The sequence below is a fragment of the Camelus dromedarius genome, chromosome 9 (genome assembly GCF_036321535.1).
Source record: "Camelus dromedarius isolate mCamDro1 chromosome 9, mCamDro1.pat, whole genome shotgun sequence".
NCBI classification, from domain to species: Eukaryota; Metazoa; Chordata; class Mammalia; order Artiodactyla; family Camelidae; genus Camelus; species Camelus dromedarius.
This window is the reverse complement of record NC_087444.1, coordinates 8,035,553-8,049,514: the sequence shown is the minus strand read 5'-3', so window position 1 is coordinate 8,049,514 and position 13,962 is coordinate 8,035,553. Positions and strand designations below refer to the sequence as shown.

The 13,962-nt window shown below is 33.0% G+C and overlaps 1 protein-coding gene across 4 annotated transcripts in view; it reads right to left on the bottom strand.

Annotated features, from left to right (window-relative positions):
- Positions 1-13,962, bottom strand: part of SLC35A3 (solute carrier family 35 member A3) — a 36,858-nt gene that overhangs the window by 17,408 nt on the left and 5,488 nt on the right. For 3 of the 4 annotated variants that reach the window (XR_010382200.1, XM_031457680.2, XM_064488755.1), the window contains exon 2: positions 2,275-2,479. Coding sequence is in view for 3 of the 4 variants with exons in the window: in XM_064488755.1 (XP_064344825.1) it covers positions 2,275-2,479 (205 nt within the window). In the remaining variant the exon portion in view is untranslated. Of the gene's footprint in view, positions 1-2,274; positions 2,480-13,448; positions 13,670-13,962 lie in introns of those variants that run through there. The other variant, XM_064488756.1, reaches the window with a different exon arrangement.

The following is a 13,962-nucleotide window of genomic DNA, read 5'->3' as shown; positions in this document are numbered from 1 at the left end:
ATATTCAAAACAACAACGGGATATTACTTCATATCTACTAGAATTGCTATGATTTTTTAAAAAATGAAAAATAATAAGTATTGGTAACAATGTGAAGAAATTGGAACTCTTGTATATTGCTGGTGGGATTGTAAAATGGTGCAGTTGCTGTGAAAAGTTTCACTATTCTTCGAAAAGTTAAATTTGGTAATACCATATGACCCAGCAATTCCACTCTGAAGTACATATTAAAAAAAAAAATGAAAGCGGAGGCTTGAACAGAGACTTGCATGTCTACTGCAGCATTATTCATTGTTCATCACAGCATTATTCACAAAAGCCAAAAGGTAGACCAGCTCAAGTGTCCATCAACACATGAATGGATAAAATGTTATATAGATCTTTGACTTAATAAGGCTTACATCCCAAGAAGCACATGGCAGAAAATATCCTAAGTCAAAAATGCACTTAATACACCTAATCTACCAAACATCATAGCTTAGCCAAGCCTATCTTAAATGTGCTCAGAACACTGACACTAGTCTACTGTTGGGCAAAAATATCTAACGCAAGCCTATTTTGTAATGAAGAACTGAATATCTCATGTAATTTATTGAATACTGTAGTGAAAGTGAGAAACAATGGCTGTATGGGTGCAGAGTGGTTGTAAGTGTGCTGGTTGTTTACCCGCAGGATCACATGGCTGGCTGGGAGCTGCAGCTGCCCAGCATCACTGAAGGTATCACACTGTGTCACCAGCCCAGGAAAAGATCCAAATTCAAAATGTTAAGTATGGTTTCTACTGAATGCATATCACTTTCACACCATCAAAAGGTCAAAAAGTCATTAAGAATGTCTGTTAATTAGAAGAGTTTGTTATTTCATTTCAAGCCAGAGGGGAGAAACACATTTTAAACATTAAAATTAGGTTAGCTTTGAATTTGTGCTAAATTGGGAAGATAATAGATTTTCACAAATTATGTGTGCCTTGTTATTGAAAATGTCAGTTGCCTTTAATAAGTCTACTTGTAACTGTTTCAAAATATTTTTTCTCTCAAAAGGCAACCTGATTTTATTTGCTGGAATATTATGGTAGGAATGCTTACTGATATTACTTGATAATCATATATAGCCTTGGAACTTTAACATATACATAAAACTGTAACAGTATTAATAATTACAGTTGTACTTCCTTAGAACATTAAATGAGAGGAAAACATGTTTTAAAAAAAATCATCAAGTAGAACCATTGTAAGCTGGGGACCATGTGTGCATATACACACACACTCATGTACACACAATGGAATATTATTTAACCATAAAAAGAAATAAATTCTAATACATCCCACAATATAAATAAACCTTGAAAACATTATACTGAAATAAACCAGACATAAAAGGACAAACATTATATGATTCTACTTAGATGAAATATCTCAAATAGGCCAATTTATAGACATGAAAAGTAGATTAGAGGTTTCCAGGGGCTTAGGGTAAAGGAGAATGGGGGGAAGTTATTGTTTAATGGTTAGTTTCCATTTGGGATTAGAAAAGATAGTGCTGATAGCTGTACAATGTTGTTAATGTAATTAATACCACTGAACTGTGCACTTAGAAATGGTTACAGCTGCAAATTTTATGATATATACATATATATCAAATTACATAAAACTATGTCAAAGAATTAATAATGTAATATACCCCAAACCCACTGAATTGTACATTTTAAAATCAGTGAATTGTATGGTACCTGAATTATATCTCAATAAAGCTGTTACTTTTTAAACTATATCAAATTAGTCACTGCTCGACTTATCATGCAGCAAATAGAATGAAAAGCCTTGACTTTAGTAGAAAAATTATGACTCCTTTAAAGTTCTAACGGTCACAGAATTATAGAATTTACTCATATTCTCAAATTACTAAAAATGTAAGAAACTGTTTCATATTTACAGCATTAAACAGAAGACATGAATCATGATATACATTACAATACCCTTATTACTAGACTAAAACTATCTTAATAAAATGAAAATTGAAATCTTCTTAATAGCAGGGCATTAGATAATGCAATGGTGTTCAAATGTGTAGTTATCAATGTATACTAATATATATATATATGTATATACATATCTTCTTAATAGCAGGGCATTAGATAATGCAATGGTGTTCAAATGTGTAGTTATCAATGTATACTAATATATATGTATGTATATGTATATACATATCTCATATGGAATAACTCCAAAACAAATAAATTGCAATGAATTAAAAACAAAAAACCTAGATACCTACTGCTGTCTTTGTAGACTAATAAAATACAGGCCATTATCTTCAAAAGTTCAGCAACAACCACAGCTGTAGAAGATAGATAACGAGGTCCCTCCTCTTTTAAAGTCCTAGAATAACGCATCGTTAGAACCAAACTGGTAGTCTGAAAGACCAAAATTCCCAAGGAAAGGTATTTTAGGTTGGCTGACATTGTTTTATCTTCATTTGCCTGAAAAACAAAATACACAGGACAAATAAAATTAGAAAATACAAAAATTAGAAATAATAATAGAAAAACAGTAAGAGACTTCTCACAAGATATAGGAAATGCATTCCATCCTATCCTTCCTGCTAATTATAATTACAACTATAAAGCTTAGACCAAAGACAAAGCAACTACCAGAAGACTCTGAAAAGGTAAATAAAATAAAACAAACTGGCTAGAGATTTTAGATCTGAGTGATGATCCAGCAATGAATTCCCTGGGGGCTTTTTGCTACTCATGTATCTCACCCTGGGTTCACAACCCTGAACCACCAAGGGGTATATATCAACAACAACAACAAAAAAAACCCCACAAGAAAAAACCCACTGTCTCTAACCAAAGGATTAGGAAGATAGCAGCCCTGCATGATGAAACACTCCCAGCTGAGTGCTGCGTAATCTGTGGGGCAGAGCCTTGCTGACCATCCCCACCCTGCACTAATGACAACAGAGGTAGTGGCCTTCCCATCTCCTACCAGAGACTGAAGCCACAAAGACTATGGGGCAGAGCCTTGCCAACTATTACTGCCCTATATAAGGTGAATGTCAGCAAAGGGCAGCATCCTTCCTCCATCCTCAGTGGCTGTCCACTAATATAGAAGGCTTAAGTAGGAATTAAGGTCTGATAACACTCAAAACGTCCAGGATACAACCCAAAATAAGTATACTCATCAAAAGATAGGAAAAATCTCAAGTAGGATGAGTAAGGACAATGAACAGACAAAACAAACAAGATACAGATGTTGGAATTACCAGGCAAGAATTTTAAAGAAGTTACTACAAAAATGCACCACTAATAACACCAAAAAGCAATTATAAATACTCTTAAAGTAAATTTAGACTCACATATCTGAAAAAATATATAGTACAGGAGTTCTCATGTACCCTCCACCCAGCTTCCCCCAAAGATCAAAGTTGCAAAGTTCCTATATTTTTCATGATGTAATTTAATATTAACTCCAAGAGGCTCACTTTAAATATGAAGATACAAATATGTTAAAGAGTAAGTGGATAGGAAAAGATGACATGAGAAAAAAATAACTATGAGAAAACTGGAGGGGCTATATTAATTCTGGGCAAAATAGACTATATAAGAATTATTTCTAAAGAAGGACATTTCATAATGATGAGTCAATACATCAGGAAGATAAAACCATTATAAATGTACATGTGCCCAATAACACAGCTTCAAAACATATAAAGCAAAAACTGACCAAACTAAAAGGAAAAACAGGTAAATCCAGTTAAAATGTGGGTTTTAACCAATCTTTTTCAATAATTGATAGAATGCACACACATACCCCAGAGACAAAAAAAACAAAAAACAAACAAACAAACAAAACCCAGAAAGAATACAGAAGATCTGATCAATCACTATAACTCTATAGACTTGAGAGATGCTCCACTAAGATTCTTCTTCAAGGAAGGACTTAATACAATGTGCATGGTCAGTCAACTGCCTCTCCATCTCAGGTCACATCTTTTGCTTTAAATAAATCTAAAGATCCAATCCTTAAACAAAATTCCTGAAGTTTTTTTTTTGTAAAAATTGACAAGCTGATTTTAAAATTTATATGGAAATACAAAGCACCTAGACAACCAAAACAATTCTGAAAAGGAAGAATAAAGTGAGAAGAGTTAAACTACTGAAATTCCAGACTTACTGTAAAGTCCTAGTAATTAAGACTACTATTTACATAAGCACAGAAGAATCGATCAATAGAACAGGATAAAGTCCAGAACAAAATCCGTATATATTTGGTCAAATAATTTTGACAAAGTTAATAAAAAGGAAGCACAGTCTTTTCCACATATACTTCTGGAATAATGAGATATCTGGGGTTTTCTTAAATGAACTTCTGCTTATCTGCCTCACACCAAATATTAACTAGAAATGGATCACAGAACTGTTATAAAAGCTAAAACTATAAACATTCAAGAAGAAAATAGGAGAAAATCATAACTACATAGAAATGGGCAAAGATTTCCTAGGATACATAAAGCACAAACCAAAAAACAAAAATGTAGATTAACGGGACGGTATCAAAATTGAAAACTGCTCTTCCAAAGACACTGTAAAAATAATGAAATGTAAGCCACACCATGGGAAAAAATATTCTCAACACAAAAATCTGACCATGGACGTATATCCAGAATGCACGCAGAACTCTTACAACACAGTAAGTAGAACACAAACAACCCAATTTAAAATGGACAAAAGATTTGAATAGACATTTCACCAAAAAAGATAAATGAATGACTAATAGGCATATGAAAAGAAGTTCAACATTATAGTTATTAGAGAAATACAAATTAAAACCACAAGACACATTATACACCTATTAGAATAGCCAAAATCTTATCAATTGATGCTACAAGTGTTGAAGAGAGTTCAGAGCAAATAGAACTCTCAGCATTGCTAGTGGGAACGTAATGTGGTACAACCCACTTTATCAATCTGTCTCACTTTTATAAATCTGCATTAGCAAAAGAATCCTAATGTGAAATCAAATTATAGCATTTTAGAGGTGGAAGATGCTTTAGAAATTATCTAGTATAATCTCTTCATTTTAAAATAAAGAAAATAGTGAACAGAGAAGTTAGATGACTTGTACAAGGTCATATAACTAATTGGAAATATCAGTTATATAGTTAAATATCGGGTTCCCTAGATCCCATTCCGTGCTACTGTAGAATTACAGAGGACTTCCTGGTGGCCTTTATATGGAAGGAGAACAAGTTGCCAGCAATCTAATTGGCATAGGTAGCTGATTCCCCAGGAAAATGTCAAACAATGATTTCAAATCTGTTCAAAAAATTTCTTTCAAAAGAAAATCTTTTGTTTATTCTGTGTAACTAAGACCACAATGTACATGTTATAACAAAAATAATCTGATTTCTTTTCAAATGAAAATTTAAAGGTCAGATTCTAAGCCAGGATACACTGTTTTTTACAATTTTGCTTTTTCATTTTCAAGTATAAACAACACCAATATAAACATTCACTGTGATAATACAGTTCTTAATTATTACTACAGTTCTTAATACTTAGTCTCGCACAATATGGGTCTCTGCCCCTGGCTCCTGACACAGGTTCCTGAAACCCTAGTAATTTCCTAAGTGGTAAGAACACTAGAAATATCTTTTGTTTTAATATTTGGCCTTGACTCCAGCTCCTGACACAGGGCTCCTGAAACCCTTATAATTTTGTGGGTAGAAGTGTCTTTTGTTCTAATGAGGCATCTTTGGGTAGGCTTATAGATGGCTCCTGGATGACAGCTGCTCACCAGAAAGATCAGGCCATGATTAGAAGCTTGGAATTTTCAGCCCCATTCCCTGAACTCCTCCACCCCTCATTCTCTTGGAAGGAGATGGGTTGAAAATAGAGTTAATGATAGATCATGCCTACGTGATGAAACCTCCATAAAAACCCCAACAGTATGAGGCTCAGAGAGCTTCCAGCTTGGTGAACACAGTCACACAGGGAAGGTGAGACACCCCAACTCCCTGGGGACAGAGGTTTCTTTGCTGAGGACCCTCCTAGATCTTATCCTATATATTTCTTCATTTTGCTGTTCATCTGTATCCTTTATCATATCCTTTAATAAACTGGTAAACATAAATGTTTCCCTGATTTCTATGAGCCACTCTAGCAAATTAATCAAACCTGAGGAAAAGGTTGTGGGAAACTCTGATTTGTAACCAAGTCAGACAGAAGTTGTGGGTTACCTGAGGGCCTACTACTTGGCACTGGCATCTGAAGTATGGTGGGAGCAGTCCTGTGGGATTAAGTCCTTAACCTGGGGGATCTGACACTATCTCCAGAAAGTGTCAGAACTGAATTACATTGTAGGATACCCAGTTGATGATGCAGAGAATTGCCTGGTATGGGTAAAACTCTCACATACATTTGATGACATAAGTGTTAGAAGTGAAGTATGCTGTGTGAGACGCAGGAGGAAAGAACTGCGTTGTTTTTCTAATATGAAGTCAAAAAGTAAAATACATGCAACACATGATTATTTGTACCAGACCACTCATAAAGAATTACAATTTAATTTACAATTTTCCCAAAGGTGGAAAAAACTCAAAAAAAAAAAAAACCAAAAAACAAAAAACCTACTAGTATTCCTAAGAATACACAAATACTTAGTTTGGTTTTGGAGTACAATATAGTTAAAAGTGATTATCACTAAAACAACCCATAAATGCACAGCAAATATATAAATATGAAATAGACCAAAACAAAGGTTATATTCCACCTCTATAATTTATAAGATTAACATTGAGTCTTCATTTTAAAGTCTACAATATTTTCCCATTATAACTGGAAACAATCTACACAATTTCCTGTTTAAGATTTAATTTCAGCCTCTCCTATATATTTTTTTCTCTTACTGCCTAATTCCCCTTCTTTTACCCCTTGAGGCGTTGCAATCCTCTGGTTTCAATTATCCTTTGTTTCACAAAAATTTCCTATCCAAGAAACTGTTAAGTTCTTTCACAAATGCAGCCTCATTTAGTTTACTGTCAAAAATCTCAAGAACTACTCACCAAATTACTGCCCATGTTCCTTTAAGGACCATGGCTACTAAGCTCCCTGAACCCACTTAGAGTTCAGTGACGCCCTCAGATTTACAGCAGAGTCAGAACAGTCAGGATGCTTAGATGCTCCACTGTCACCTTATCAGCTAAAACCTGAAAAAGGCACTCTTCCTGATTACTAGAGTAAAAGGCACTATTTCATTCTGATGGCTTTTCTTTGTTTTGGTTTGTTCTGGTTTTTCTAAAAGAAAAAAAAAAAGTATTTATTGCTTTACTTTAAAAGTAATACATTCTTAGTGAGAAAAATGTAGAAATTTTAGAATTATATTAATAAGCAAAAATTTAAACCATAATCCTACCATTCAAAGACATCCAATGATATTTTGGTATAGATTCTGTCAATGTTTTCTTATTTCAGTTGTTTTGGAAATCCCTAAACCCCAGGACATTAGCAGCTAAGGTAAAATAAAGTACCTAGACCATTTCATATTCCCACCAAATGGATTTTAACAACTTTTCGGGATTTTTAGTTAATATAGAAAATAAACTTGTAATGACAAAGTTCCAACCTCTCCTAAAAGATAGTACATTTTTCTTGAGGAAAAGAAACAGATTTTTAAAATATAATCAAGTACCAAGAATATAATAAACATCCATGATTCCACCTCCAAGAACTATCAAGTTTCAATCTTGTTACATATGCTTACCTTTCCTTTTTTTAAAGGAATAAAACATTACAGCTAAAGTCAAAGTCCCCTTTAAGCCATAACTCTAAGTCGTACTCCTTTTCCCGTCCCATTACCATGCACTTGGAGTATGTATTTCAGTCCACTTTTAAGTTTTTATGTACTTTATATACATACACCTATAAGCCATAAATATTTTAATATACATATATGGCATTAAACTACACATTATTCAGTATCTTTCTTACTTTCTTCAGCACTGTTTTGTCATCTGTGTTGATATATGAACCTAATTCGTTGCTTTTAATATTCCATCAAATGAGAAGACCTTTAATTTACCCATTTTCCTACTGATGAACATTTAGGATCTTTTTCTTTTCCCTTTAAAGATTTAAATTTAAATCTTAATATTTTTTTAAATCTCAAAGTTTTCCTTAAAAATGTTCAACAAGTAGCTCCTAAATATTATATAAGCTATAAATAATTTACGCTATTATTCTAAATTTAGTGTTTTATATGATTTCAAGTCTCTTCCAGTTCTCACACACAATTCTATTAAAGAAATTTTAATTTTTTCATCTTAAAGTGTCTCAATCTTTAAATTGTAAACTTTGAGTACATATACAGTAATATATAACATAATCATTAACTACCGTAAAATGTTTAGTGTATAATTATTGTATAATAATGATAATATATTTGTGATCTTTGTGTGTGTGTATACTACAATCATACTGATACAGCAATCACACTGCTAGTACTTCTGAAAGTCTTTTGCACAGAATGTTTCAGGATTTGCTTAGTCATTATAATAGATCTTCCACTGGCTTTCTAATCACTAAACATTTCCTCTGAATTTTTAGATAAGCTTAGATATTTACAAAGTTGAATTTCATTATTTTAAAATCCCTTCTCACCTCTTGGAAGAAAAATATACAACAAAACTTCACTCATCCCTTAAGCTCCATTCATTTGGATTTGATGAGTTTGGATGATATCTTGGTTAGAATTTTGTGCAAAAAATATGAGTAAGCTTATTAAGAGTTCAAAAAAGTTCTCAGTAATTATTTAATACTCTTAAGAAAAAAAGAGATTTTTCAAACCCAATATAAGGTACAATTTAAGTACATTTGATATGTTAATTACATATCCCTCATTTTCATTAAAGTAGCTCCCAAACATCTCTGCCTTGACATTCTTTGTCAGCCAATTCTGAGTTACTTTACATATGTTTTAAAAATATACATTACACAAGGTGTGAGTATTATTAATGCACACTACCACTACTACTTCCAGATTTAGTGAAAAATTGTTTATTATCATTAATTATATTAGATATGCATTAAATAAATTCTGAAATATTCAAAACACTATATACTAATAATTTCTATTTATTTTTTCAAACAGAGACAAGAACTTGTAGGTAAATTTGAAAATCTGTCTGGCTACAGTTATTTCTAATAGCTTACCAATGTACATGTATAATCCTCAGGTCTGCATGTAAAGCCCATTATTCTACTGAGACAATTAATATCTGTGTTTTACCGATATGTCTCCAGCCACTAAAAGTCTCACAAAACAAAATGTCTAGTCAATGTTTTAAAACTGTAATAAAATATACGTGGAGATTTTTAAAGACTAAGTACCTAAGAAATTCTGCAAATCAATTTTCCTTCTATTATAAAAGGTTAAATTTGTAACATAAGACTTTTACAGTGAGCTACATTTACATTTTCTAAACACTAGTTCTGAAATATACTCCCTAAGTATAATATAATAATCTATGAAAGGTTAATGATATAATACAGTACATATGAAAACACACAAGTTATAAAGCGCTATGCAAATGTAAGTACAAATTATATACTAGTCAGAAACAGCTATTGGTTTAAAAATAAGCCTCTTAAGGTTTTTTTCAAGTAAATAAACAGAAAAAGTGAATACATACAGAAATGCCGACCTCAGCTGCAACTTCTTGTTCATTATCTTCCATGATGTCAAAACTTTAAAACTGCAACCCTACACTTGTATGCTAAATATGAAAACTAAAATTCATCACAACTAGTTTTACTTCTGACACTGGCATTTACATATCTTCTTTCCAATGACCTCAGAAGTACATACAGTATTCCCCCAAGGTAGCAACAATATGCTGTATTTGAAGTCCATAATAGTCCTGTGGAAGATCCAAAAATCTTATTTTTTATAAAAGTGAAAGAAATATAAGTTGAAGGTAATTTACACAAGTGATATAGTCAATTTTGTTTCTACAATTCTTAAGTGCTTAAGAAAAGCTAAATCCTTCTCAGTAACACGTAACAACTGACTATTATATTCCACAGTTTTTATTACATTCTAAGTTAAACAACTTTTCATTATTTCTACTTCCTTTTCTTCCTTAAGGTATCAGATATCTGTTTACATATGATAATATCGCCCTTATATAAGTTAGAGTACTGTCAATTTTTAACTTGTTCTTCTATAGACTGCAGAATTTCCACTCCTACATTCAGGTAAAATCAATAGTACCCAAATATTTCTTCAACTTTACAAATATAAAACCTATTTGCATTCTAATTTTTAGATTAAAAATTGTGCAAGTATTATTGCACTCTTTACATAATGGCAATGATTGGGAAAACATAATGACCTGATAAATGTAGCTTTAAGATCCCCTTCTGATGTGAGGTGTCATGTAAAAACATACTCCTTTCTCACCCTCCCATTGCTATTCTGCTCTACCACTTTCTGCAGTGGTCATTTCCCACCACTTACAGCTAAAGGCTGAAGTTAAAGGTATTCTACAAAGAACAGAGACTAGTGTAAAATCCGGGCAGGATCTGTAAGCTAGCAAAACTTGCCAGCTCAAAATATCTCTTTGGCTTGTGGATTATTTCAAGCTGGAAACAGTGAAGGTCCGAAGGACGCAGTAAAAAGTTTTGACCTTTCCCCTGACTGAAAAAATAAATTTAGTTAGAGGGCCTGTTTCCAGAGTATCACCAGAGATAAGTGCAAGGGATATGGGCTAGGTGTGGTGTCAGGAAGTCTAGGCAGAGCCTAGAGATCAGGGTCCACTCACTGTCCCATTGTCTTTGCATGGCCCAGCAATCATTTACTAACTAAACATCTGCTTTTCCATTTCCATGTTAACTGACTTCCTTCCCTTTGAAGCCTCAAACTATTACCCCCAACATTCTCTTTTGTCTTTAGCGGAAGAAGGTATTTAAGGTGAGGATTTAGGCCATGCTGGCAAGTTACTCAGTTCTCCTGGGTGTCTCCCACATATATGTGTTACAGCTTATTTTAGAAAACATCAATTTCTTTGCTATTTTAAAGGACATAAGAGTCAAAAAGTACAGATTATCATTATTTTTATTAGTCTGTTTTTATAACCTGAAATATTAATAGCAGATAATCAGAGATAAAGGTTATAAGCTAGAAAATAATGCTCAATTTTAAAGTTTTCTGTCTATACTAGACTATTCTCAAATTGACTCCCTTAAGCATGAAATATTTGGGCAAATCATGTGTCAAAACATGCCATCTGAAACATATCTACCTATATGCAGAAAGTCAAACATAATCAGCCTATAAATAGTACTCTATTTATTATACAATATTTATATAGTATTTTTTATAATACTATTTAATAGTATTTTCAAACACTAACATTAATAACAAGGTGCCAGTATTTTCTAACAATTTTTCAAATGTTTAAGTATTGAAATGTACTAGAGTAATCAAGAATAATGTTTAGCTATTTATTTAATTCAGCCTGAGGATAAACCTCTGAGGTAAGGGGACTTAAAATGTTTTTCTTTGTAGCATTCGCAAATGGTAAAAATTTTAGAAAAATGTGTTTATCAGTGAAAATAATTTAAATGAAAGTTAACAGAAGATATAAAATGAGCTGTTATTTATGGCTTTATGGTCTGGCAAACTGTCAAAGATTTTAAAACTTAAAAAAATCCTAGCTGCTAATTGTGCTTAGGTAATTAATGGAAGATTATCACTCTCCCCTAAGAACAGAATTCCAATGTTAAAATTCAAATGCTGTGTAGTGTTGTTTTTTTAATCAACACCCTTTCTTAATCTGACTATGCAACCACTTCCAGGTAAACCTATAGTCTTATAAGTTTATGTATACTATACAGAATATGAATACATTTTAATGATGCTTGTTCAGTATTTACTGTTCAGGTCTCATACCCTGCCTCCTGATGTGTACAGCCTTCAGACTCTTATAACTCTAATCTATCCTCCATATACAGCAAATACCTTAATGAAATGGAGATCTGACCACATCCCTTCCCTATTTGTAAAGTTTAACTGACTCTCTACCAAATAGAAGAACAGTACAAACTCCTTCACATAAAACAGCCCCTTCAATTCTGGCCCCAAGCTACATTTCCTGCCATAAAATATGGCCTATCTCAAAAACATGTTCTTCATGTATTCTTTGAATCAATATCCCTCTTTTAAAAAAAACTCTTTCCTTTACTTGCAGAACTTTTATATATACTACAGACCTCAAAATACAGAACTCCTCTCAGTGAAGTTTCCAAGCGGACTCAAGCCTTCCCTCTACTAGATTCCCATGCCACTCTGCACATGTCTTTCATAATACCATTCGTAAATTTTATCAAGTGACTTCGTTGACATATATGCATTTCCTTCTTTTATTCATCACTGTATTTTCTACACCTCCTTACCAGTACCTGTCACATATTAGGCATTTACTCTACATTGGATTTATAAAAGAATAAATAAACTCCACAACACGTAAATTCTCAGAAGGGAAGAATGATCCTGTGAATTAAGCCTTTCTGTATAATACATAAAAGACAGACGCATGCCGAAACCGATTCTAATTAAATGTCTTTTAATAATTCCAACTTCACAAGAGAAGTTAAATTAATGAAATAACATTTACTGAGCATCTACAACACGTCAGATATTGTTGCTAGGTACTTCCTGGCATCATCTCACTTAAATCTCATTTAATCTGTAAAAGGAGGTATCACTCATTTACAGATTTAAAAACTGAGGTTCAGAGATATTAAGTCTAAACTTGCTTTGCATAACACGCCACAGCTCAGATATGAAGCAAGACTTCTCTCGGTTAAGCTACCAATTCATGACCCGTGAATATCTATAGTAAGTCCTTTGTGTGGCCTTTGCAGTAACGTGTTAAAACCTGTCTAAGTGTTAGAGGGTCAGTCAGCGTAGCATACTAGAGTATGCCTTCGGACCAGACCGCCTAACTGCACATTCTGTCTCCACCACTTGATAACCAGGGCAACCTACCTCTCTGTCTCTCTCTTATCTATAAAATGTGGATAAACAATAGTATGTGCCTCACAGGATGGTTATGAAGATTAAAGGATATAAATCATACAAAGTGGTTATAATACCACAATGCCTCATTTGAGTATTCATTCACTGAATAACCTTATGAGACCTACTCATGTTACAAAATGCTACTAGAAGTATTGTTTAAAATTGGCCTTTTATAGCACATATGAATTTAGAAAAAACTCCTTACCTACCTTTTACAGAAAAACTAGGCAGAGTGGCTGTAAAGTAGTATGTGGACACTTTCTAATTGGAATGATCTTCTTTCATAGCATTTATCTGATGTTACCTAAAAGTTTCCGCTTCATCTGAACTCTAATTTCTACTACATTACCTAGCTTAGCATACCTTTTCAATCAAAATGCTTCTCTCCAGACAGCAACTGGTTCTTTGGTTTCATTTGAGATGGTATCTCCTATATGGATGATAGACTAGTAAGAGTTCTGGGCAGGCAATCTGGGTAGAGAAGCTGAGTAGTATTACAGATTATAAAATAAACACTCTCCTATTTATATACCAAACGCCCTCAAATTTGCATAGCAAAACATATCCAAAAAACAATCATTAAAATATTTATCACTACAGCACTACATTCCTTCATTAAAGGAGACAATTCAGTTGAATATACTTAGAATACCCAGCTATTGTTTTTTTAGAGGGCTGAAACAGAATGTTAAACTAAAATTCATATTGATCTGAACTTTAATAATAAATTCATATACACATTATTAACTGCCCATATGATGATATTCAAACTGTTTCAGTTACCCAGACAGGTCTACAGTTTACTCTTAAATTTTCTGCAACTGCACATACACACACACACACAAATCCATAGCAGAACAATATCAAATAGAAACTT